Source organism: Aaosphaeria arxii (genome assembly GCF_010015735.1).
Source record: "Aaosphaeria arxii CBS 175.79 unplaced genomic scaffold BU24scaffold_10, whole genome shotgun sequence".
Taxonomy (NCBI): Eukaryota; Fungi; Ascomycota; class Dothideomycetes; order Pleosporales; genus Aaosphaeria; species Aaosphaeria arxii.
The window spans coordinates 979,329-1,004,118 of NW_022983483.1; the positions used below are offsets into that span (position 1 = coordinate 979,329).

At 48.2% G+C, this 24,790-nt stretch overlaps 8 protein-coding genes across 8 annotated transcripts; 3 read left to right on the forward strand and 5 right to left on the reverse strand.

The window, feature by feature from the left end:
* Nucleotides 1–200: 200 nt before the first annotated feature.
* On the reverse strand, nucleotides 201–2,298 carry BU24DRAFT_427287 (uncharacterized protein). The gene is made up of 4 exons (XM_033529188.1): nucleotides 2,046–2,298; nucleotides 1,668–1,940; nucleotides 1,306–1,616; nucleotides 201–1,254 (listed from the first exon to the last, which is right to left on the reverse strand). The coding sequence occupies exons 1-4, from the start codon at nucleotides 2,171–2,173 to the stop codon at nucleotides 332–334; spliced, it is 1,635 nt and encodes a 544-aa protein (XP_033379418.1). The 5' UTR covers nucleotides 2,174–2,298; the 3' UTR covers nucleotides 201–331.
* Nucleotides 2,299–2,491: 193 nt separating this feature from the next.
* Nucleotides 2,492–8,307, reverse strand: BU24DRAFT_399265 (uncharacterized protein). Its single transcript, XM_033525401.1, has 4 exons — nucleotides 7,844–8,307; nucleotides 3,385–7,786; nucleotides 3,196–3,337; nucleotides 2,492–3,134 (listed from the first exon to the last, which is right to left on the reverse strand). Exons 1-4 carry the CDS (start codon nucleotides 8,215–8,217, stop codon nucleotides 2,737–2,739), a joined length of 5,316 nt encoding a protein of 1,771 aa, XP_033379419.1. The 5' UTR covers nucleotides 8,218–8,307; the 3' UTR covers nucleotides 2,492–2,736.
* Nucleotides 8,308–8,764: 457 nt separating this feature from the next.
* BU24DRAFT_355802 (DUF1740-domain-containing protein) lies at nucleotides 8,765–11,962 on the forward strand (the record flags this gene model as incomplete). Its single annotated transcript, XM_033523870.1, has 2 exons — nucleotides 8,765–8,909; nucleotides 9,057–11,962. 2 exons carry the CDS (start codon nucleotides 8,765–8,767, stop codon nucleotides 11,960–11,962), a joined length of 3,051 nt encoding a protein of 1,016 aa, XP_033379420.1.
* Nucleotides 11,963–12,961: 999 nt separating this feature from the next.
* On the forward strand, nucleotides 12,962–13,495 carry BU24DRAFT_427291 (uncharacterized protein). The gene has a single exon (XM_033529189.1). It carries the CDS (start codon nucleotides 13,063–13,065, stop codon nucleotides 13,327–13,329), a length of 267 nt encoding a protein of 88 aa, XP_033379421.1. The 5' UTR covers nucleotides 12,962–13,062; the 3' UTR covers nucleotides 13,330–13,495.
* Nucleotides 13,496–14,153: 658 nt separating this feature from the next.
* Nucleotides 14,154–14,693, reverse strand: BU24DRAFT_427292 (uncharacterized protein). The gene has a single exon (XM_033529190.1). The coding sequence runs from the start codon at nucleotides 14,668–14,670 to the stop codon at nucleotides 14,203–14,205; it is 468 nt and encodes a 155-aa protein (XP_033379422.1). The 5' UTR covers nucleotides 14,671–14,693; the 3' UTR covers nucleotides 14,154–14,202.
* A 1,713-nt stretch (nucleotides 14,694–16,406) lies between these two features.
* Nucleotides 16,407–17,750, reverse strand: BU24DRAFT_427293 (carbohydrate esterase family 5 protein). Its single transcript, XM_033529191.1, has 3 exons — nucleotides 17,081–17,750; nucleotides 16,809–17,026; nucleotides 16,407–16,753 (listed from the first exon to the last, which is right to left on the reverse strand). Exons 1-3 carry the CDS (start codon nucleotides 17,255–17,257, stop codon nucleotides 16,483–16,485), a joined length of 666 nt encoding a protein of 221 aa, XP_033379423.1. The 5' UTR covers nucleotides 17,258–17,750; the 3' UTR covers nucleotides 16,407–16,482.
* Nucleotides 17,751–20,191: 2,441 nt separating this feature from the next.
* BU24DRAFT_427295 (uncharacterized protein) lies at nucleotides 20,192–23,137 on the forward strand. Its single transcript, XM_033529192.1, has 6 exons — nucleotides 20,192–20,347; nucleotides 20,454–20,567; nucleotides 20,616–20,699; nucleotides 20,746–20,944; nucleotides 20,997–21,605; nucleotides 21,657–23,137. Exons 3-6 carry the CDS (start codon nucleotides 20,651–20,653, stop codon nucleotides 23,083–23,085), a joined length of 2,286 nt encoding a protein of 761 aa, XP_033379424.1. The 5' UTR covers nucleotides 20,192–20,347; nucleotides 20,454–20,567; nucleotides 20,616–20,650; the 3' UTR covers nucleotides 23,086–23,137.
* A 39-nt stretch (nucleotides 23,138–23,176) lies between these two features.
* On the reverse strand, nucleotides 23,177–24,275 carry BU24DRAFT_427296 (uncharacterized protein). Its single transcript, XM_033529193.1, has one exon. The coding sequence runs from the start codon at nucleotides 24,163–24,165 to the stop codon at nucleotides 23,548–23,550; it is 618 nt and encodes a 205-aa protein (XP_033379425.1). The 5' UTR covers nucleotides 24,166–24,275; the 3' UTR covers nucleotides 23,177–23,547.
* Between the last annotated feature and the right edge of the window lie 515 nt (nucleotides 24,276–24,790).

Genomic DNA, 24,790 nt, shown 5'->3' on the forward strand with positions numbered 1-24,790 from the left:
CAAATTTGTTCCTATTCATAACGGGGGCGGGGCTAAAAGGATCCTTTCCCCATTCGGCCCGACTAGTCACTAGTTGGTCAGTAACACTGCGGGGCAACCTCTCCAATTCCGACATCACGAGCACGTGATATCGAATAACTCTCGCCGAAGTCGGATGACGCACTAAACTTGCAATGAAGCCCTTGCAATTTGCTGGTTACCTCGTTTACTCGTGCCCAATTGTTGGTATTGTAGACAATGTTTGTACTCGTAGTTGGTCGCTTCAATCAAAATATCATGTCAGATTATCGCACTTGTATGGTCGTCTCCCAATAGCTTTTGCTTGTCAAGATCAGAACACAGGTACCCGCACTCCACAACACTCCAAATTCGCACCATGAACCTCTGCTCGCCGGCCAAAATACATCAATAAGAACTCCTGCACAAATGCCTTGTCACCTTCGCTCCAGGTATCCAATCCAATCCGGCTGATGTCGTCTTTGCCCAGCACCAACGAATCTTGGTCCTCATCTTCATCGTCCACCAGCTCGATCACCTCCGCTAGCCTGGTTATCAACGACGACGTCGAACGGTGGAAGTACGCAATGATTGCTGTATGCAAACCGTCTTGGAAGTCCGAGAGGTCACCTAACAGCTCCCTGTCCCGCTCCCGTTCCCTCGTTGTATATGCATCGCTCTCGCCTGCCGATGCCCACCACATGAACCCCAGGTAGGCAAATCGAGACCAGCCCATGGGTTCGACTACCGTCTCGTCATATGCCTCGTTGTAATCTTCTTCAGAGGCCTCGGTGACCTTATTTCCGAGCAGCGCCGCTTGGTCATCGTCCGAAGCTGCATCCCCATTGGCTTGTCCAGAACCATTTCGGTATTTCCACAATTCGTGATGTAGTAGTTTATATCTCCAAACGTCGCGTTGACTGGCTTTGATTTGCGTTCCATCTGATGTCCGCACAACCGGCCATCGTCTTCTCTGTGGGGCAGCCTCATACGTTGGCGGTATCTCAACAACAATGTCGTATAATTGATTCTTGTGCACCATGATCTCGTCTGTCGTGCACGCCACCCAACCGTGAGCCGCAAGACCATCCTCACTCAACTCCTCGCTATCCGACGCCGAACGTAGCTTTTCTAACAGGGGTATATCGTGTATGCCAACGGAAAAAAGGGAGCGAAGACGAAGAAGGCTTTCTGTGCCGGGAGAAAGCAGTTCGGCAGCAGAATTGGGTATACTCGCTAAAACGGAAAGATTGTAGACTATACTCCTGTCAGTGACCAATGTTTTCAATAAGTCGTCTTAATACATACCAAATTCGCAAGTATTCCTAACCGGAGGCGCGCCAACAAACAATATCCTCTTCCTCAAAAGCGCCGCCTGCTGTAACCGGAAAACCAACGGTCCAAAAATATCGATGTATTCTACAATTGATAAAGCAGGATGGAATGGGGGTAGCGATTGCTCGGAAGGTATTACCGCGGTGATCCTAGATAGCGCTCGCGTCCGGCTATGTCCCTTGAATTGTTCGGGTTTGAGCGTCGAGCTCTCGGATCGCGGTTTCGATTGTTCTTCCCAGAACGCCTCGAGCGGCGCTGTGGCTTTGGGATCTTCTGCCAGTGCACTATCTCAGTATTAGCCTCATCATACAGCGGGCATCGAGCGCGTGACCTGCCTGGCAATCTTCATCAACCTCCGCGCATGCAGCCAACTCCTTCCTAACCTCCCATAACTCAATGGCACTAAGATGCCTACAGCCACGAACTGTGCGTTTCTGTCTTCCTCCCCCGCTTCCCCATTCGCGAATGCGCTCAGTCCCGCGTATCCCTCATGCACAAAGTACACGAGGTCAGACTTGACACCGTGGAGCCCCGAGGGGAGCGACTTGAACTCGACTTCGCCGTCCAGCGGGATGTCGCTCGCGGTTCGTTTCCATGCGATTGTGTAGCTATAAAACGAGCATGTCCATCAGTAGTGCGATCATTTGATGTGGGAAGGTGTCGGACACGGATGAGAGGTAGAGGAGAAGGGTCTAGGGAAAGTAGGCACGTACCCGACTTTCTTGTCGAACCGTATCAGGAAGAGAGCGGAGAGCTGCGGCGCTAGGTTTTCGCTGTTGTTGTTGTTGTTGTTGTTGTTGTTATCCACATCTGTGGCGCTGGAACGAGAGGATGAAGACATGGTCAACAGAGACGGAGGATTCCAAGGTACGGTCAATAGGCCGTGGGAGGCATGTGGATGATGATGGTTGGGATAAGGGAACTGTGGCCTGGTGTTAGGTGAGAGGCTGTTGTATAAGTCGGAGGAATCGTTTGTTGATTGGTGTAGCGGCGCAGCTTGTCAGCGCATGTTTCGCGGGAAGATGGGAGGCGGAGAATGGGGAAGCTTGGAGTTGCGGACAGCCAGGCAACCAACCAAACCAAGACCAAGCAGGCGTTCTTCGGCTGCTATTGCCGCGCCCCCGTCCACTCGCGCTGTAACGATCCTCCGCCCCAAGGGGTGTTTTCGAGGTACTCGTCTCGTATGTTCAGTCAGTGCTACGAGTGGAGAGCAATCATCGTATTCTTGTTAAATATTTGAGTTAGTTACGGGTAGCATTCCCTTCGTTTCCAATGGTCTTTCGTATTACATGCGATGCAATGTCTTGTCACAAGATCGAGATCATCATACTGAATGTTGAAAGCGAAAAAGACGTTGCGACATGGGTATTCTTTCACCATCTACCATATACTCTTTACAATTATCTACTGCAACATAGCCTCTAAATCCTCTCCCAAAATTTCTTCAACCATGTTGATCCACCTCTGTGTCTCCCTTTCGACCTCCTCATCATCGTCCTCACGTAGCTCGCTGATGAATGGCAGCATCTCAGGCAACAACGCTAGCCACTCTTCGCCCAACCGCTTCGTCAAACTTTGCTCGCACTTCACTGTGGCAAGGCGCGTAGACGCGGACTCGGAGCGCATATATTTCAAGAGAATAGCGTTCATCTCGCGATGGTTGTCAACTGAAGAAGCAGAGGCAGTGGCGAGTTCAGTTATGGTAGGAATAACAGGCGTGGCGGATTCCTGGGGAGGGAGAGTGAGTTGAGTAAGGAGAGGGACGAGTATTTGCGAATAGTGTGACGGCGATTGCCAGAATCCTATGAATGACATGTTAATATGTACAATAGGCGCACTTCGAAGTAGAACAATGACACTTACCATCCTGATCGTGCTGGAAGCTCTTCTGTAAAGCTTTCAACACAGCGGTTTGAAGATCCGATTCTTCTGGATTTTGCGCAATGTAGTTCAGCAACGACACAGTATGCTCAATGATATAGCTTGAGTAGCTCGTGACGATAGACTGTAGATGTTAGTAGGCGAAATTGATCACATCATGAATTTTCGTACCTTGAATCGATCAAAAAATGCCGCAAGGAACTTGCAGAGCGTGATAGAGTGACTCTTGACCTGCTTGGACGACGAGTTCGCTGCATCCACAAGCTGCACGAAGAACGGCCGGAATAGACTATCGTTCAGCTTGAGGGTCATTGCAATTATGGATTCGATAAGAGCAGTCTCAAGCAGCTCCAACTCGTCCTCTTCAAGAGTCGCCTTAGTAGCCTCGGCAGTGATAGCTCTTCGAATGTCAAATGTTTCCAACAGAACATTGAAAAGTGTGGAGCTAGCCTTGACCATCTTCGACTTGGTTTGATTCTCAATTGTTGCGAGGATGAGGTCCAGCATTTCCCGTGACGATTCATACCCATTACTGAGAGCCGCTGACCATGTGGACTTGATAGCGACAAAGATTTCCTGTGCCTCGAGACCGGCGGACAAGCTCTGGTAGAATCCGCGTCGGGACTCATCGCAGCTATCTCCAAGATCACCGACAGCGGAACGGTGAGAAAGCTTCAGGGCCGGAATCAAATATTCGCGGGAGAACATGAACGCCAAACGGTCCACAATGTTTGTAAGCAGGGCAAAGACCGCGTTGTGTAAGCCTCGTTTTTCCTCCGTAATGCTCTCTTCCAAGTATTTGAAGGCGATGGGCAGTACCGTTGGCAATAGAGATATAGCCTCCTCTTCCAACACATCAACAATGGAGGTGATGCACAGCAGCGATAGAATGCGTACTCGATCCTCCTTGCTTGCCAAAGACTGTGCGCCAGCAATAGTACGGGCAACACTCTCAACAGCGGTAACATCTTTCTTTCCAAATCGTTCGATGACGCGGTCGATGCAACTGACTGTGACGGCCTTCACGTCAATATCCTCAGACTTCTGCAGAAGTGCATCGGCCTGCGGTAGGAAAGACAGGAGCGAATCGACCGACTGCTGGTCATGTTGTACCACGGACCCCGCCCTGAGTTCAACGGACCTAACAGCAGCAACTTGCACCTTCGGATCCGGATTCGAAAGGAGAAGCTCAGCAGAGCTGATGAGATCGATAGTCGGGAGGAGGTCGAGACATTTGGTCAGCACGCGACGGCAGCTTTCATTAAGCTTCGGTCTACCTGCAACTTGCTTTGACAATTGAATGATCGACTCGATGATGTCTGCAAAAACGGCCCGAGGTAGGGACCGATCCCTATTCTTGCGGAATGCCTTGGCGATATGGGTGTGAATTGTCTGGTTTGCCGCCAATTCCGCAAGTGCACCCAACAGCTGATTGAGGGCATTCTCGACTTGGGTCGGCTGTTTCTCGTTCAAACTGAAGAGAACATCGGAGATCTTCCGTTTCTCGCTACACCCATCGCTGACCAAGGCCAAGTAGCCCTTGAATGCTTTGAGTGTCGTGACTGGGTCGAATTGGAGCAGAAGTCCAGGAACGAATTTCCTAGGTTCGGTGCTGTTCGGATATCGATCGACTAGAAGAGCAATGATTGCCGAGAGAGAGTCGTCGGGTCCAAGCGTGCGAGCGAGCTCCGAAAACAACCTGAGTCTTCTATGCAGAGGCACGTGTTCGAAAGCGGCGGTAAAGCTCAAAAGAAGATCTGCAACTCCTGTAATGAGGTTTTTGTCTCTCTTCCTTAACGACTCCGCTAGTTGCGGTACGACCCGCGATATTGTCTGGTCAACGACATGTGCAGAGTAGTCGTCAGTTTGCCTCAGAAGAGTGGATCCAATGAATGTGAAAATAGGCATGAGATTATGGAGAACAACCTCAGGCACCCAGGAGGCCAGGCTTGCAATCAGAAGCAAAGCAGCGCTTTGCACTTGGGGATTGGTCGAGTGGCGAATGCAATCGACGAGTAGATCTGCTCTGACAGAGGCTTGATATTCTGCAGCATTGCGATCGTCTTTCAATCGATCAACGATAGGAGTGAGGGAACCCAGGACTAAACTTTGTAGGTAGACCAGATCAGATCCAGACTGATGTCGTAATTGCTGTAGATCACCAAGGATTCCAAATAAGTTCTTCAATAGCACTGGGTGGTCGCCGGGGCTAGAAGCCTCGATCAACTCAAGTACAATAGTCGTTCGTCGAAGCAATTTGGATACGTCCTCGGGAGACTGAATTTCGGCCCTGACCATCTCATTGCGGCTGCTCCTTCTCCTCTTCTTTGTTGGAGGACCCTCCGGCATCTGCAGGGCGTTCGGGATACTCTCAATGAAGTCGGAAAGAATAGCGGTGTCCAGCCGGAGAACGCGCAGTGCCTCAAGGGATCGATTGCATCGCAATTTCTCACTTTCAGATATGTGCTTTTCTTGCAAGGCCAAGTCTAACAGGATTTGTCCAATGGATAGGCGCGTTTCTGACTTGATGGAAGTCCAAACGGCTATTAAGCGGTCGAAAGCAGCAGAAACAACATCTAGATTGTCCGTGCGAAGATCTCCCGAAATCAAGTCTTGTAGTATCTTTACAGACTCATGCTCTCTTGCGACAATTCCACCTAAATGGACAGCATTGGCGGTTGAGAGGTTGATATTCGCAGCTGCACATCTTGAACTGGCCTCCTCGTTTGAAAGAGAACACCATGTACGAATGGTAGGAATGATATGTGTTGTCCGCACCCCAATGGCGTGCTTTCCTGTGAAATTGAAAATCGGGAGGAGACGAAGACGAGCCTGCAGCAATGGGGTTACGGCAATGTGTGAAGCAAAGAACGTTAAGGCGGATCCTCGTACGGACGATTTCAAGGAAGGACCTGCCTGGGTTTTGATAGACTTTGAGCCTTCCAAACTCTCTCTGACGAGTCTTATGGCGGATGTAGAATCCATCACACACTCTTCAAGCATAGGCACGAACAGCGAAGACAGCAACTGCGCACATTCTCCGGACTTCAAGTGTGATATACTTGAAGATTTCTGTCCGTAAAATGTTGACGAAGCCCAAATTTCAGTTTTTGCACCGTTACCCATGCTCTTCTCGGTGAGTGTTGCAATGCATGTAGCAGCTGCACGTCGTACGGCAGGTGCTGGGTCGGAAAGAGCCAAAAGTAGGTACGGAATCAGTATTTGCAGATCAATGGCGGTTTCGGTCTTCTTGATGAATTTGGTAGTGGAAACAATCGCCTCAATGCGGGTCGGCACGCTCGAGGAGGTGGACCAAGTTCGGACCAGGAAACTTAAGAAAAGGGGTTTGGAGTGCCCATTTTGGGTTTCGAGCTCTTTCGAGGCCAAAAGTTGAGCGGCTTGTTTAGAGACCACCGCGCGCTCAAAGGTCGCAAGTGCACCGGAGAATGATGAAACATTCTCGCAGAAAAACGTAGAGTCGTCGATCTTTGGAAGAGTAATGCTGGGCTGCTCTTCCTGTTGAGACGTTTCACCCACGTCCAACATTTCCTCATCGGAGTTCTCATTACCCTGATCCTCCACCTGGAGAGATACTTGTACGGTTACCCCCATAGCGTCCATGTCTATGCCATTCGCTTGAGCAATCGTTTGGAGAAGTGGCGCAAGGTGCATCGACTCGGACAGTTGGCTAAGAAGCTCCAGTAACTGACCATGAGCCTCAGATCCTGGAGTGCTCTCTTCAAATACACGAAAGAAGGATGATACTGCAGCCGATTTGTACGACGGACCTAGGATACTCGATTCAAGAATACGTTGAAATATTTCGCGGCTTTCCTCGGGGTGTTTGCCGTGCGAGAGCCGATCCAGAGATGCAAGTGCGCTACCGAGAGCAAGGCGCTCAGCACGGCATTTGGTGGCAAGCACTTCAAGAGCTTGCGGCAGATCTGGAATTCTGAAGAGTCTCTTTTCTACTGGGATGGGGAGAGTTATGCTTGATCGCTCTTCCGCGATGATTGCTAAACATGTTAGGCATCCATCAGCAGTCTCCAATCCATAGCTTCGTATGACAGCTTCGAGCAAGGAGTCCAAGACCTTGTCCTCAAAGGACGCTTTGGTCACAAGTATGATCAAGATCATGTAGCATCCAAGATTGGCATCTGGGATGTCGGAGAGCTTCAGGCACTCGTTGAGTGCAGGGAGAATCCTGAGAAGGACTTGTTCCGTTCGCTGATCTTGTATCTCCCTCCGGCCTGATCTTGAGGCATCTAATATAGCATCCAACGCCTGGGCGGTTACGCTGGCCCAAAATGATAACAGGCTAGCACCATGATGCTTCGCCTGAAGAGATTTGACGACGTAACTCTGTAACGCTGCGAAGAGAGCGGGAGTATTGACAGCGGTATACACGATGGCCTCACGAGGAGGATTCGTGGGCGGCGCCAGATATGGTTGGAGGAATCGCAGGGTTGGCGGTGGTGTAGATGGGAGGATAGAGAGGAGTGCTAGAAACTGCGGTGTACTGTGGTAAGGAAGATATGAGAGCACTAGAGTTTCTGTGTTGTACTCGTGGACTCTGTCCTGGTGTTAGCACATTTTCCGACTCGTCCATCTAAATTCATGTCCAACATACCGAAATCTTCGGACCAACCACTCTAGGGCTTTCTCGGCTGGTTTCAAAAGTATTCGAGATCCAACTAAGGTTATGAAAGACTCCAAAACTCGATCCAATTCGTCGTTTTCCTTCTTGGTCATCTGGGTGCGGTCTTCTGACTTGCTCTGTTCGCTGAAGAGCGTCCGCGCAAAAGAGAGGAACCTTTGATCAAGCGCGCACAAATCGCGAAACCCTTCGTAACATATCGAGAATATCAGATCGAAAGATTGTGAAGCGGCAACGCGTGATTCGAAGAGTAAAGATTTTCCATGTGCAGTTTTCTGCGCCTTGAGGTCGAGCTGATGGGTGCTAGTCGCGGCAATGGCAGCTAATTGCTGCTGTAGGGAAGACATATTTGATGTTGATTAAAGGCACCTAGGCATGAAAGTCGATCCTGTGGCTAGTTCTCGGTATTCCATTGGGTTTGCGAACCTTACTGTAACAGCGGCTGTAAGAAGGTTGCAGAAGTCTTTCGTTCAAGTTTGCGAAAGATGAACTTTGAACAAAAATTCCAATCTGCCAAGATTTCTTGCATTAGCGCGCATCGGGGGAGGAGGCACGGGCCACTCCGCAATGACCGACTGGCCGGCGCATCTTGCCTTGCACATCAACAACAGTCGACAGCGAGAGACAAGACAAGCATCTCGTCTACAAATCGACACATACATGAGATCACACATCAGCCTCTTGGGAGTGACTAATTATCAGATAATTCATACCACACATAAGATGAACCAACTCGTTATCTGCAGCGCATACTTTGTTGAAGCAGCTATATAACCACTTACCAAACGCCTGCCCCGTCTGCCAGGCACGGGGTTTTGGCTACGGATGACCGACACGACTGCCATCTTGAGTTACCTATCGTAATCCTGGTTAGATTTCACGCTATCTCTTATCATGGCTTCCAACGTGCCCAAATTCTCAAGCTTCCGGCCGAAATCCAGAACTGAGCCCAGGCAACCTCCAACCCAAGAAAGATCTCCGAAAGATGACAGTCATGGCAAGCCCGCTGACAGGGACAATCAAGAAAGGCGAAGAAAAAGTCATAGATCTAGCAGGGACCGAGAGGATGATTTACGTGCAAGATCTGAAAGACGCCACAGAGCGGACCGCCAGAACGAACATGTCAAAGAGGATTTAACCATTCGACAGGGAAAAGGTCATCACTCAATACGAACTGCTTCTTTAGAGTCGGATGTTCCTAGAATGGGGCAGACACGTAAAACAGCTGCCGATTTACCGTACTTCATTGATCGCAGAGGTGATCCAGACATATTGAACTACGGAACACTCAATACCTATGATACCCCGCCATATCGGCGTTACGGTTATGGCGCACTTCTAGGATTGCCTACTTATGTGAAGATTGACAGGATCAATAGCTCTGACAAAGCTCTCTATGTTGTCGATGCCACATACCGCCGCCAAGAACGGCGCTTGCTCTCCAAACGTCAAAAGGAGCCCAATCGGCTCCTGCGAGTGGTAAAAGCAGGTCCAGATGGAGATCAACATACCGCGGACTATATCCCACTTTCAAAGACGGATAAAAGGAAGAGGGACCACAGCTCAGACTCAGATGGAGCAGACTATAGGGCGATTGACTCCGAGAGACATCGTTCACCGAGCGCCGATCTTGATTACGAACCAGGAGGCAATGAGGATGCACATGTCGCCGAACTCAAAGCGACGAATTCAGAGTTGATTCGCCGGACTCGAGATCATCCAGAAGATGTTAAAGCATGGGTTTCCTTGGTGGAACACCAGGACGCGATGATGGCCTTAGATCGCTCGACTGCCAACTTGACCACCTCCGACCGAGTTCACTTGGCAGATGTAAGAATACACATGTACGAGCAAGCGATCCGAAAAAGTGGTTCCAATGAGGAAAATATGATTCAATTATACCTTGGACTCATGACCGAGGCATTGAGATCTTGGGACAGCACCCGATTATCGAAGAAATGGGATGACATTTTGACAAAATTTCCGCACTCGTTGGACTTGTGGATTAAGTATCTCGACTTCAAGCAAAATGATTTCGGCAGTTTCAAATACGAGAATTGTAAAGTAGCATTCGGCCGGTGCTTAAGAACTCTCATCACAACAAACAAGTCCACCCCGCCGGAGTCTTTGGTACATGTTATGCTCCGGCTGACATCAATGATTCGAGATTCTGGTTATCGGGAGATAGCTCTATCTATATGGCAAGCTCTTCTTGAGTTTCACATCTACCGTCCTGTTGATTTGAGTGGAAAATCAATCGCCGAATGCCTCGAAAGTTTTGAGGAATTCTGGGACAGCGAAGTGCCACGCATTGGCGAACCAAACGCGAAAGGCTGGTGTAACTGTGTCCTCAACGGTTCAATGCCAGTTCTTGCCGAACCACAAACCCTCCGACGCCCCGCGGGTTCTCCCTCTTTGAATACATTCGGCGAGGATGAAACCGAACATATCACCAACTTGTATTTCGCAGGACGGACAACCCATGAAGTTGGCGAAGACGATCCCTTCCATACGATCTTCTTCGCTGATGTAGCAGAGTATCTGCAACTGATGCCCCAGAATATCCCAGGCACTCTTTTACTTGATGCATTTCTTTATTTTCTCGGCTTACCACCGCTCTGCCCGTCTCAGCTATATCATGCTGTTTGGCTCAGAGACCCTTATCTACACTTCCGCAACCCCAATAGCCAACTAGATACTTTTCAGTCCGGGAACCTCGCGCAGGCGATGAGGACTTTTATGCAAGGATCGATGTCCGTGCAGATGACCACGGAACTCCTATTCGACTGCGGCTTTCGGTCCATTCATCAGACCAGCACAGCCCTTGTAGCACAACGTACACTGAAACTCATGGCATCAGATACTACCCAGGTTGATGCCATTGGGGAATATCTCTTGGCATTGGAACTTCATATCTTTCCCTCTGAGGTCTTCAAAACGGCCAAGGAACTTCTGAAAGCGAACCCCTCAAGTCTTCGACTCTATAATGCTTATGGTCTTGTCGAGTCCGGTCGTGGCAAAACGGAGAAGTCTCAACAGGTATTCGAAGCAGCTCTGTCCATGCAGAGCGAGTCTCGGCCACTTGCGACTCTCGATAGTCTCCATCTATTTAGCAACTGGGTTTGGGAGGGGGCACGAAGCGGTTCAGCTGCCGATACCCTGTGGCGACTTGTATCTCCCCGTGGGCAAGTACCACAACAGTCAGCTGAAGAGCCAGACCAAGCAGCAATTTTGCGAGCACGAGCTCTATTCCAGGAGGGGAATGACCGGGCTTCGCTAGCTAATGACTATCAGTCTGCCACCCTGTTCACGTCACTTCTCGCTCTTCTTGCTTATATACTAGAAGACAAGAAAGCGGAGGCAGGGCTCACACACTTCGAAAGATTGTCAGATTGGCTACTTGCGCATAGAATGTCACACGGTCCAGCGGCAGAGCTTCTTGCACAGGCCGTTGCACACTTTCTCATGCATCATGTGTCACACGCCCCCATTGTCAAGCCTGCGCTGTTGCGGATGACGCTCGACCCTCTTATTATTCGTTTCCCTACCAATACCCTGCTGTTGAGCTTATACGCAGCGAACGAAATTCGCTTTTCGATCGAAGGCCGTGTAAGAGACACGCTACAGCAGAGAGTCCTGGGGAACGGAAGGGAAAATAGTATTTTCGGTTGGTTTTTTGCCATCCGATACGAGATGCTGAGAGGTGAGATTGCGGGTTCCACTAGTCATTCTATTCGCGCCTTATTCAAAAAAGCCGAAGATGACATTGGAGCTCACTGTCCCGCGTTATGGATCAGTCATGTGCTGTTCGAGCTGGACGAGGCTACGAAGGAGCGGGCAAGAAGACCATCGAAGAAGCAAAGACACGAGGGCAAAGGTCCTAAGAACGAGACTAGACTTGAAGAGCACTACCGGAGGGTCAAGGAAACCTTCTTTCAGGGATTGACGTCCCTCCCGTGGTGCAAAGACTACATGATGCTAGCCTTTACTCATCTGTATGACCAGATATTGACCACGGAGGAGCTGAGGAGGGTTTACAACGTTATGGTCGAGAAGGAATTGAGATTATTCGTTGAGTTGGATGCAAACTAAAATCAGGTGCAACATGCTACGAGCTCCATACCAAAAGTTTCGCATTCTGCAAGGCAGCGGCTAATAGTTTTCACATAAGTCAAGGTCCTACATTTAGCTAAAATCGTTACATATTTTGCTCACCAGCATTTCCTTGTCAGTAAAGTTTCACGTTGTTTGGCGACTACGTAATTGTGTGCGATCCCTCGGAGGAATGCATGCTGACCAGCATAGCCACTGACCACTGACTCTACTCAAGCTTTTGGCTTTTGATAGCACCACCTCTAATCCATTTTCGATTTGTACGTCTACCTTCAACCAAAATGATTCAGATTGGATAAGGAACACTGACAGTAAATTTACGAATAGAAACTGATCGGAAGAACAGGATCAGCTGTCATTAACACTTTCCCTCTACGTTACAATCGTCACATTTCGAAGGCTACCACTCTGAACGCGAAATTAACGTGTATGCATGGAATTCCCCCCCCAATCTGTTCCGAGTAATCGAACCACGAGGAACGCCTGAACGGGCGTTCAAAACTGGCCCCCTCCAGAAACGGCAGATACCACCAGACCTACCGTGTACCCTGCACGTGCGAAATCCTTCGCGCGTTCGCTCGAAGCTGACATAAGATCGTTATAGAGCACATATAGGAGCCGCGTATATGCAGAGTCATTCTTGCCAGAGTTTCAACGTCAATCGAGATTGATGAAACTGCCGGGACACACCAATATGTGATTGAATTATTCAACTTCACCTATCAAAAGCGAGATAGAAGGAAATTGACATAATAGAAGGGTGAATAAAGGATCAGGGCGGACATATAATCGTGAGATATTGGGTGAGTTCACCAATGAAATAGATGTTTTGTGGATTGTTTCCTTGAGAGGTTAGCATAGCTCGTTGAAGCTGTGGTGGCAGTGGAATAGATTTGTCAATGCAATAGAAGACGTCAAGCTTGTCAAGAATTGAAATGCTCTGTAGAAAAGCTTTGCAAAAAATATATAAAAGGCAGCTGCTTCCACGACCGTGAACTACCTCACCATCACCAACTCTGATCTGCTCTCATCTGAAGACTTCAACCCACAGATATTGCTTTCATCTAATCTCGTTCAAAATGAAGACTACCTCTTCCACCGCTGCCATCCTTGCCACCCTCCTCGCCACTACCATGGCATCTCCCGTCCAGAAACGCGAGGTCTCAGGTTCGGTCACTCTCTTTCCAGAGACCAACTTCGGTGGCACAGGCTACACTATTTCCTTCACCATCGACGGCCAAGGAGCTTGTGTTGAGCCTTCTCTTCCAGCCTCCATCGATAACCAGGCCTCTTCTGTTCAGTTGAGCGGCGAGAACGCTGGGTTTTACTGCAGGCTTTATGAGTGAGTTTCTCCTCTTTCCTCCAACCACCCTGTTTGTAGTGCGTAGGTCGCACATTTTGCTAATATAAATTGCAGCGGACCGAACTGCGATCCAGATTCGCAACAAACGTTCTTCTTTTCGACGAACATTGTGGATTTGGCGGATTTAGATCAACCATTGGATAATGCGGCGACCTCGATGTGGTGTGCTCAGCAGAGCGGTTAGACCGTATGCGTGTGGTGTGACACAGGCGACTGTGGACGTACCTGTTTTGGGAGAGGGGGTGTTGAACCAGACTGCTCATGGTTGGCAAATTGTACTTGTGTATCTAGCCTTGATTCTTGCTGCTATACAGCCAAATTAAATGGACTTTGCTGGGTTCCACTTGGAGATGTTGACTCAACACATTTGTGAGGTTTGCTGCCATTGAAATGGTATCAATGTAGTTCTATCAATATTGTAAGTTCAGACCGGTGTGCATCTGCAGTCAAACTTGGTTTCGCAATACTTCCTTACTTTCTACACAGTATATTACAGTGTATATATTCACCAAGAACAAGATTGGCTAGTAATAACTTGGGTCTATGTACACACGCTGAAACCCGCCATCGAACGAGAGTATGCGCGCCTTCATATTCCTTTTCGCCTTTACGCTGAAAACCTGGCTAGTGAAGTTATTTACTTATACACTGGTTTGCATTCATATCTGGTGGATTTTGAACTGGTTTTGATGATATTACATTTAATCCATTCTTGATTCATGATTCATACTTCTTAAAACGTTTCGTCGACACAGGTGTTCTCTAGGCATTACGCTGACAAACACGTTGATGACATGATTGTCATCCATCCTAGGTCCTTTAGGTCTACCCCTACGGTTATTCCTTGATCTTAACACTATCGCTCGGTATCCCTGGATTTCTCATCCAAAATTTGCGTAGTGACCATGGGTCTAGCCTCTACTCTCGGTTCACCCGCTTCAGCGTCCCTGACCTCTGCGACAGAGGTTTCAATGCCGAGTGAAGGAACTTGTAGAGACTGCACACTCTTCTCTGTATTCTTGACCAAACGGTTCAACACGATGAACTCAACCTCCAATTTGATTGCGCAGATAAGTGGAAAACACATGTATCTCGCAATGTAAATCTTCCGGCATAAAAGAAAGTTCTGAACCACATCAAGCAGCAGAACGATGCTGTTAGCAGTTATCAGCAATTTGAACGTTTTTGCATCCCGTCTTTTCGACCGCTCGGAAGCAAATGCCTCGGATTCCTTCATACGTTTCCAGTACAGGTAGACGTATGCCACTGAAAGGATCAGGTCTTGGCCGGTAAAGACGCAGTCTATCCACGAAATATGGTTCATTATGCGTCTTGAAAGGAGTGTTTTCTGGAGTGAGATGATAGCTGTCTGAACAACAGACATCGTGTGTCCGAGAAAGGCGCAAACGACAATCATGCTTAGCATGCATCGTATTATCCAAGGATCGTCCGTTATTAGATGTAGCCGGGAATAGAGAACTAGCCCGAATCCAGTTAAGATGAATATCTGAGCAAAAAGGTATGGCAAGGAGAAAGCGAGGCTAGTCACAGGAAGGATAAAGATTCGGAACAGAAGCGCCATGATATACATCAAGATGCCCGTCGATACTATGATGAGAGACCTTCAAGTGATTAATGTTGACGCCACGACTTGATGTAGTTCAGCTCTTACCAGAAATACAAAGTATCTCTGCGCTTAAAGCGAATTATTGTACGACCAATGAGCTGCAAGACCAGCTGTGTAGCGACTGCAGTGATCGCTGCATAAATGCAGAAGACGGAAGGATTCCATGGTATGTGATAGCCGTAATCGTTGAAGTTGCACGAAATATCGTGCCAGTCATAAGTCGCGAAGGGCATGATCCCGCATGGGTCATTGGTGTTTGGGATACTCATTCTGGTGTTCGCAGAGAGGCCACTGCTCAGTTCACAAAGTTGAGAATGGAGATGCGTTGGCGAACGGACGAGGATCCAGTGTATGCTTATAACTACAGAATTGATTCCGATGCTACGCTCGGCTATCGGCCATAGTATATACGGCGTGGGGTTGTCGGAATCAATCGACATCAAGCCGGCATCGTTATTGATGTTATTGCTTCTAGTTGCGCGCTCGCTTCGTAGCAGGATTTGCCTATTCAAGGAAGAACACGTAGTAGACGATATGTTCAAGGTAAAACTATAAATGAATCTAGCAGGCGGGGAGCCCGACGGGCCACTGGTAGCTTTCAGTCCTTATCCCTTTATGACAAAAGATAATAGTCAACCGGGGCCAGCACAATACGATCATCAGCCAAATTTGGCATTACTAACCAATACGAGGCTCTGTTTATCATGATATAGGTCGCTCGTCGCATCCGATCGATCGATGTGTGGTGTCCTGCTCTTACAAAATAGGTAACTTTTCCTTCGGTTCGATGAAGCGAAGCGCTGAAGTTGACTTGATGCCTTGGTCCGGCCTATCAGCATCGTTGAATCAAATGGATGAAACATCATTTTGGCAGTAGAACTCGGAGATAAGCAATTCAATGAGTGGAAAACCTGAAACATCCTTGTTCAATTATCTATCAGGACATGGTAAAATCTTTTACGTTGTGGAGGTAACCAATTTTGCGTAACTACACTAATGCATGAGTCAGCATTTGTAGCTTGAATCATGGTTGTGGGCAAAGACCCTTGAAGTTGATTCAAGCAAAGAGGCTCTGAGAGTTCAATGTCCAACGGCCAGGTTGGTCAATACGTTTGGGCAAGGAGTATTGTGAAATCAACTGCACAGTTCTGTGGTGCGTTCTGTCTAGGCCTTCGGGTACAGGGACAGGTTTGATTTGTTGAATGGTGGTTAGCGCAGGTCAGCCTCGTAGAATTCCATGGGTCGGAATTGAACGGTGAGAACTATGCAGCGAAACCTAACTATAATTGCTCGATAAGGAACAATAAGATGAATCACAATATCCCGAAAGTTGAAGGTTCTCGCAATGATTCTCCTTAGGAATAGGGAAACTAATGGCCCATTTTTGACCGGCAATCTCTTCATAGCCTAATGTTTGTACGTGAAAGAAAAGCGTCATATCTCATGCCATATACATCCACTGACAACATCACAGTGATAACCTTATTCAATAATGCCAGATCCAACAATTCACGCTCCGATCTTGCTGATCAAGAAATTCGGCGCCGGTCCAGCAGCCTCATCGGAATACTCAAAGTGCGCTGGTGTTATAACCAAAGTCCCATCGCAAACGAGATCGCCCGACTCGCAGTACACCTGCAACTTACTGCTCGAGAAATTAGGGATCGCGCCGTTGTTCTGCTTGTTCCTGGTATAGCCGAAGAACACGACGCCTTTGACCTGGTTTGAGACTGCAGAGCTGAGGGTGGAAATGGCACCAGCGATAACAGCTGTACCTTGACTGTTGTCGAATGTTAGCTTTGTGATTTTGGTGGATATTGGTAGGAGGATCTAACCTGTATCCTCCGGCAGTGATTGCAGCGTTGGGGCACTTTGAACGGGCTAGGTTGAAGAGCCTGACAGCCTCATTGATGGCAGCGTCACTTGTACCCTTGGGAAGCAGATTTGATATCAGATCCGCAGAGTAGGGCCCCCCAACACCCTGAACCCAGACATTAGCAGCCCCATACCGGGCCTCCAACTTGTCTGCAACAAGAATTCCTTCCCCGTCGCCCTAGTAGAAGGAGTCAGATTGATTTCGTCGGAATTGCAAGTGGATGATACGTACCATGTTGCCAGCTTCAGTCGAGCCACGTGCATAGATGAAGATTGCCTTGGGGCATGCTGAGCTGCTACCGCTCTCCAATTCGGTTCGTGTTGTGCTGCTTGATTGACGGGGCGAAACAACGTCGACGGGGATGGCAATCGCTAAAGAAGCGAGGGAGAGGACGGAAAGAAACTTCATCTTGAAAAGCAAGACTTCTCGTGAAGATGGGATGAGCTAACTGGAGGTGGACTTTCCTGGAGTTGGAGGGAGAGTTGCTGGTTGTTTGATGCGAGGCATCGTGCCAATTTATATCTTCCATCTTGCCCACAAGATTCATGTACCAAAGGACATGACATCCTCTTCTGGCGCGAGTGTCCGTTCAATGGGCTAGCGGTCCATTTAGTCACTTCGTAGGGCGCTGCACTTCGTTCGGAGCTTGGAAATTATTTGAGCCATCCGTGGGTTGAGATGCGATAAACATGTATGCAACCATGTCTCTGGTCCCCGGTTGAACTGTACCAAGTTCACACCGGTACCTGGACGATCGCGATGTTAAACAAGTCAGTGGTCGATAACTCGGCCCAAACTGAACCCATGGGGTTTAGTTAGATGCATGATAGATGAATTGCAAGCCCAAGAGTGCTCAAAGTAATCGAAGATCCGACGATCCCTGGCAGCCGCATTGAAGTTCGCACATCTTGAGGTGCCAGCGTGACTGTCTACGGTGCCGGGGTTGAGTATACCCCGCAATATCCACGGCCACCTAAGCCCAGTTTATTCCCTTCGGAGGTATGCACCCCGCAGGTTTCCCCATCACTGAAGCCGGGCGCTAGGAAGAATGTACCATTTCGATGAAGCGTGCGCGGTTTGTTTGGGAAGGAGATTTAAGTACAAGGCTTTTATCAGTCCTGGTGCGCATTGACGGAGCAGTCAGGAACGGTAGGTCAATTCGTCTGCCTCGGTATTGCGCTCGACGCACGAGGACTGGCAAAGGGAAGATTGAACATTCAATTGGACAGATCAAAAATTGCTACTCTGTACGATGCCTTTGCCCTTGTACATAGCTGGAAAGAGAACCAAGCTCGCGAAGACATGAGCGTTGACAGGTTCTTTGGTTCATTGGCGAAAGACGCAATACTCTAGACTTCAAGAACATGAACACACAGTTCCATAGCTCAGGTTACTATACTTCTAAAATTAACCGCCGATGTTGATGTTGGTGTAGATTCTTCGTCTTATTCACAAAATCCTTCACGACGAGGGAAAGGTTAGAACACTAAGAAGCATGTTAATGTTGCTCAAAAACTACAGGTTAAGATATCCTTGTTCGCATGTTTTAATGACTACCAGGCCCTCAGACCTCTGTCACCCGCAATTACAATTTATTCCAAAGCTATGCTGATACGTCGTTGTATGGTGGCGGCGAACGTTCAAAGGAGAATGATTGGACTGGATTGGAAGTAGACGAGCTTAAGTTTCTAGCTTGATCCATAGCAGCGGAAGTGATACCACTTTGATTACGCAGTCAGTATTCTCAGAGACCATCCTCTAATTTCATCAATTCCACATAAGACCCAATTGGGTTAGGTTGTGTAGTGTAGGGAGAGGTCATCTACCTTCTCAGTCTCTATAGGCATTGTGCATCGTCTTCAATGAATCAACTCATATGCCCACCATCATCCCGACCAGGCATCAACACCATGTCACGTGCTCACTCCGTTGCCTAAATCACCACCCCAAGTATATAAACCCCCCAAAATCCCGTCCAATTTAGAATTCCTCAGCTCTCTTTGCCATTTTGGCTTAGATCAAGTGTAGTATCTGTTCTTCCATAGCGTAACTGCTTGGACCCGGGGCTTATCGGGCCTCTTACCACTTTACCTTTTATTTTTACACTCAGTCTGAGCGAACGCCACTTGCTTGCTCGTTGGATCGCCCTGGACATTGTGTCGCCAGTATACTCCGCACTACTTCTGGCTGATGCGAACTAAGTCTTGTCTTCATTTTTTTCATCACTGGTCCTGGTTGATCTGGGACTGTGAGGAAGATTGAATTGTAGTCACATGCATGGTGGCTGTCTTCGCTCACGTGCTACCTAACGGGAAGCTTCCTGTGGTGAAACAGCAGAACCAAGTTTCCCGCATTGCAGTGAAGTAGCTTACCTACTATATAGCATGGACCCTGCTGCAAGTGCATAGAACACTGTTGTCTCGAAATAATTCCGAATATCTTTGAGCGCTGTACACTTTTTTATATAGTCTATCAACGCCATGGGTTACTCACACAAGAGGGTTTAGTGAGCATATGTTGTACGTCCGTTCCCGAGACATGTGCCCCTGATATTGTCCATCATCTTGTCACTGATAGGCTGTGACGCTGGCAGCCGTGGCCCGTACGCCATGGTGTTTGCTCAACCTTCCAGCCTTAAAGCCCAGCTTCCAGCGCAGCTTTACTCTCATTCCTTATCAAACGATCCTTCGTTTTCAGAACCACTCAGTTTTGATCTCTCGTACCGATTAGTGTTTCTGTGGTATCTTTATGTTCAATTGCCTTCCGTGGACTTCGTCAAAACACGCCTATCTGCGCCTTTCACCCTGGTCCCCGCTCCTTCTCCTTGAGTACAAGGACAAAATTTTCCAGATTTGTACGCTTTATCATCAAGACACAATACAATATCAATGGCTCCTTCTACCGAAGTCGGAGACCGCAGGTGAGGTCACTGGTTCTAGCTGCTCCAGCAAGCCTGCTAACATACCTTGCTTTTATTAGTAACGACCTTTGGGCTCGCGCAGTGAAAGAGCTCTCGGACAACGACAAGCGTATCACCGATGACGATATCTACAGCTCCGATAGGCTCCAGATCCTTAACGACGTGCACGCCGCCGCCATGAATTCTATGCAACAGAACGAAGAGGCCAGATGGAAATACACTCGCAAGAATGGGAAGGTTGTTATATTGAGGGACGTGTTTGGAAAGATTGTTGGGTGGGTCGACGTGTTCAAGGATGTCGGCGATGTTGCCGTTCAGCATGATCCTGCGCATGCCGCTCTCCCTTGGGCGGGGATTCGGTTCATTTTACAGGCAGATCGCGCTCTTGGACTCTTGAAGGCAGCTACTGACCTTTATTGCAGATCGCTATCAATGATTTCAAGAAACGAGCATCAGTGATTGCCGATCTTGAGGAGATATCCGAGTGCATTTGCAAGTTCGTTCTTGTCGAGAAATTATATCTTCAGGGCACGTCAGAAGCGGTGAAGGAGCTAGAAAAGGGTGTGGTCAAACTCTATGCAAGTATCTTAAGCTTCTTGTCCAAGGCAATCCGCTATCTCGAACAGGGGACCCTGACTACGTGTATGCTTTCCACAATATGGACAATTATTGACTCTCGGTCAGAAAAAACGATCAAAAGCACATTTGCCTCAGAATCGGACCTTCGAACGGGTCTCGGCGACGCCCGCCAGGCAGAAAAGGAGGTTGAGGCTTGCATGCGGCTAGTAGATCGACAAGGTTCGAAGCGACCCGCATAACGCTTGAACGACGCTGATACTTTCACAGATAACATTGATAGATATGCACAAGTGCTACGTGCAATGGCAGGGGCTGAGAACATCCTAAACGACGTCCAGGGCGGTCTCAAAGGTCAGAACATCTGTAAGCTAGCTAGATACTGGCTAACCATATAAAGATGCCGAGCGTGCAAAGATTCTTGAGTGGCTCTCTCCGGAGCCGTACATGCAGCATCATCAACAATACCACCAGGACTTTCTAGACGGAACTGGGCAATGGCTGCTATCTGATCCTGTCTTCAGAGACTGGAGAGGCGACACAGATTCCTCCATTCTATTGCTTCATGGAATTCTTGGATCTGGCAAGAGTACACTTGTGTAAGTGTGCTTGTATGTCTAACCTAAGTGCACCCGTTACTAATGTGCTCAGTTCGTTGGTGATAGAGAAGGCTCTTGTGGATTATAAAAGCGACCCTCGCTCAAAGATGGTCTTCTTCTATTGCTCACGAAACCCATTGGAGCATACGCGTTCTAAACCTCAGGCAATACTTGCTAGTCTTGCGAGACAATTATCCTGTGCTGAACCGGGAAAGCCTTTACTGGCACCTGCCGTCCAGCTTTTCAAAGAAAGGCAGATGAACGGGTTTGCGTCTGCATCACTTACGATGGAAGAAAGCCTGAAGCTTATTTTACAACTCACTCCATTCTACGATTCGATCACTATCGTGATAGACGCCTTGGATGCATGCAACCCTCAAGAGCGACCTGGGCTACTTAGAGCTCTAGAAGACATTATCCGAAGGTCGACCAGTCCCGTCAAGATATTCATATCGAGTCGCACCGATCAAGATGTCTCACATTTACCACATTGTCTAAAACTCGAGATTGACGCCCAAAGAAACAGTGACGACATTGCGCGAGTTGTAAAAGGTCAAATTGAGAAACTCGTAGCATCTGGAACGCTGCTAAATGAGAGCGACTCGGTGGAAGATATGAAGGAATTCATCGAAGCTAAGGTGATCGAGGGTGCTGGTGGCATGTAGGTTGAAGTTGACGATAGTTTTAGCATTATACTGACATTGGCTTCTAGGTTCCGTTGGGCAAGCATGCAGCTCAAATATCTTTGCTCATTCAAATCTGATTACGACATTAAGAACAGCCTCGGTCGACTTCCACCAGACCTGAATACCCTGTACGATGAGATTTACGATATTGTTTCTATACCTCCATGCAGGAACGAGGCAGCAATTTTCAAGAATGCAATTTGCTGGCTATTGTGTGCCCGGACGAGGCTGCGAGCCCAAGAATTCCTTCATGTTGTGTCATTTAATCTCCAGTCGGACCGTAACGAAGCCGTTGTATCAATAGGCCGCGTGCTCGAGATTTGTAACAACTTCGTTGTCTATGATCATCAGCTGGAAACCTTCCGCTTTGCCCACTGGTCCGTCCAAGAGTATTTGAAGCAGAAGGTCGAATTCAACAGCTCGGAAACGAACGCTCTGACGGCAGAAGTTTGTCTCCACAATGTACTGTCCGCCGACTCAAACTTTTCATCCCGGAAATTGCTTTGGAACTTAGGTTTGCACGCGCATTCATCTCAGTATGATTTTGAAGAATTGCGCAAATACGCAGATGCTCAATGGCCCCACCATTGCCGGGGAGCAGAGCACAAAAGGAAGTCTGGGAACTTGAAGCCAATATTACAACATGTGTTTGGTCTTGGCGGCACGAACACGAACTCCGCTCTTGTCCACTGGATCAAACGGATACAGAAGTCTAGAGGAATACATCTGGACTGGTTCGGAAGATTGAATCTAAGAGACTCTGTTGGGGATCTAGATTCAGATTTGTCTATCCGTTTGTTGGCTTCATGCGCTTTTGACTTCAGCGAATTATTAGAGGACATATTGAAAGATCCAGCTATACCATTGCAGATCACGCCCAAGAGCTGCCAAAATCTCTTGAATGTCGCCTTGATCAACCGAAGTAGGGCGTGCATAAGGATTCTGCTGGGATCAGATCAGCTTATGGCTACAAGAACTCCAAGCAACACGTTCACGGCATATCTTCTCAATCGAGTTCAGAAAATATGTCAGTTGGTCACTCCAGCTGCACTGTCCTGGATATTTGATACAATGGCACAGCCTCCTGACCTGCATGGAGACAATGCGGTGATCTGGGAAGAGGCAGTTTTTATGACTGCAAGGAACCTTAACAACGATAAGGAGGCTATGACACTTCTCCTTGACCGGTACGGAGACACCATCCCGATCACAGAGAGGATACTTGAATTACTTGTAGGAAGTGAAAATGGTAAAGATATCATGACACTCCTGCTCGCCCGGCGCAGAGACGAAGTCGTGATTACAGGGGGTTTGTTTACTTCAGCTCTGAGGAACTACAAAAGCGGTCACGAGATTTTGGCACTCCTTCATGCTCAGCGCAGCAATGTCCGATTCGCGGAAGACTGTGAGGATCTTCACGAAGCCTTGCACGTGGCCAGCACACTAGATCTTTAACACTTGGCGCCTATCTACCGTAATTCAGTCTTCAGACACCAATAGTCACGACAATAATCAAGAAATCATTCTTATTCAATTCAAATATTAGGTCATTATCGCATGTCTTGGAGTTGCTACAAAGTCAAGGACATCCAGAAGAAGGTTCCTCCTTATAAACGAGAGAGTTAGTGCACGGGTCCCTCCACGTTGCTCAGGGCTACATAGATGCTCTCTAGGTTCGTATTTGAACTCAAAATCTACTAGTACATGTGGGCTGGTCTTGTATTTGCCGCTTTGGACCATTTGGAGTATGGTGAAGGTTAGACACATTTGGAATAAAGGTAATTGGACCGAAAGTAAAAAAAATACGGAACATTGACGAGTTGCCATTTGGAGTGGTAGTGGAGCCAACGTTTCTGAACTTTCCTCACTGCTTTCTCTTCCGGTGACCCTATCAGGCTCTGCATACGGATACATACTCTACCTCTTGGTAGGTGGATATCCCCCAACAGACTCCGTCAATGTCTGCTGCACAGTGACTAGCCCATCGCTAAGCCCCCAATTGCAAACTCCCGATCCACCGCAAACCTGCCTCATATTGAGCCCAATCTTAAACTTAGCGGACCCCTCATAGGTCCTTTGTATCAATTCATTATAGGGCCTCATTTCCCTGAACTCTTTGATGTCGACATTGAAGTCTCCTTGCGGCGCATACTCCCCATCCCCTTCACGAATCGTGACGGTGAATGTTCCGAAGGCGTCACCAGCTATTTCGCCGTCGCCGGTTTGCACCCCGTTGAATTGACAAGGTTGAGGTACGCCCCAGGGAATGTCTTCCTTCTTGATCCACGAAATTGTGCAGTTGGACCAGAGGGGTGAGAGGACAACATTCCCGTTGTGTGGAGCACTGCGGACTGGTATAGTATTCGGGTTGTTGATCCAGATGGTGATGGTGCTGTGAGGGTCGTTGCCTGGTCTGCCGGAGGGACTGTGGCCGCCCACACCAGTGATCTCCCATGGGAGAAGTTGGGTTGTTTGGCGCTGGATGAGTGGGGATGCACTGGCGACCGTTGCGAGGAGTAGGGCTGTGAGTTGCATTTTGGTGGACAGTTGGTATTTTATTGAGAATAATGGAAGATAATGAATTTTATGCAGAAGCGACTGATGGTGGGATTGTGAACGAGACGATTGATGCTGCCTGATTTTGAATGAGCAGCTGGGTTGTGGAGCTTTATAGTCGACGAAGCAAAGGTAATTGTATCACCTCGTGCGGCCTGCAGATAATTGCACTGGGGCATCTTGACAGGGTTTCGGGATACATAATTTCAATATTCTGCATGCAGATCCAGGTAATCATGTCTAATTATAGAGAATGCCCGAATGCTTTCTGATCCGAAGGTTCTCGCGGGTAGTGTTCACACCATGCTTCATTAGTCGGGCACTGCAATTCTGTATTGCCATGGGAGTCTTATTGGATTGGATGTTAATCTTTAAATGTCGATTCAAAGCGCATAGAGAAAGAGACTTTTCCTCGGTTTCTTTAATACCCACGCATGGCAGATTTATCTATCATCCTATCTTCATGTTCTTACAGATGTCGCTAACCAAGATCAAATCACCCCTACCCTACCCTACTCACATCCTCCGCAACTCCCCATTTTTCACTGAGCACCGACCGACCCGCAATTCGTAGAGACGGACCAAAGCCTACCGCACACTATGC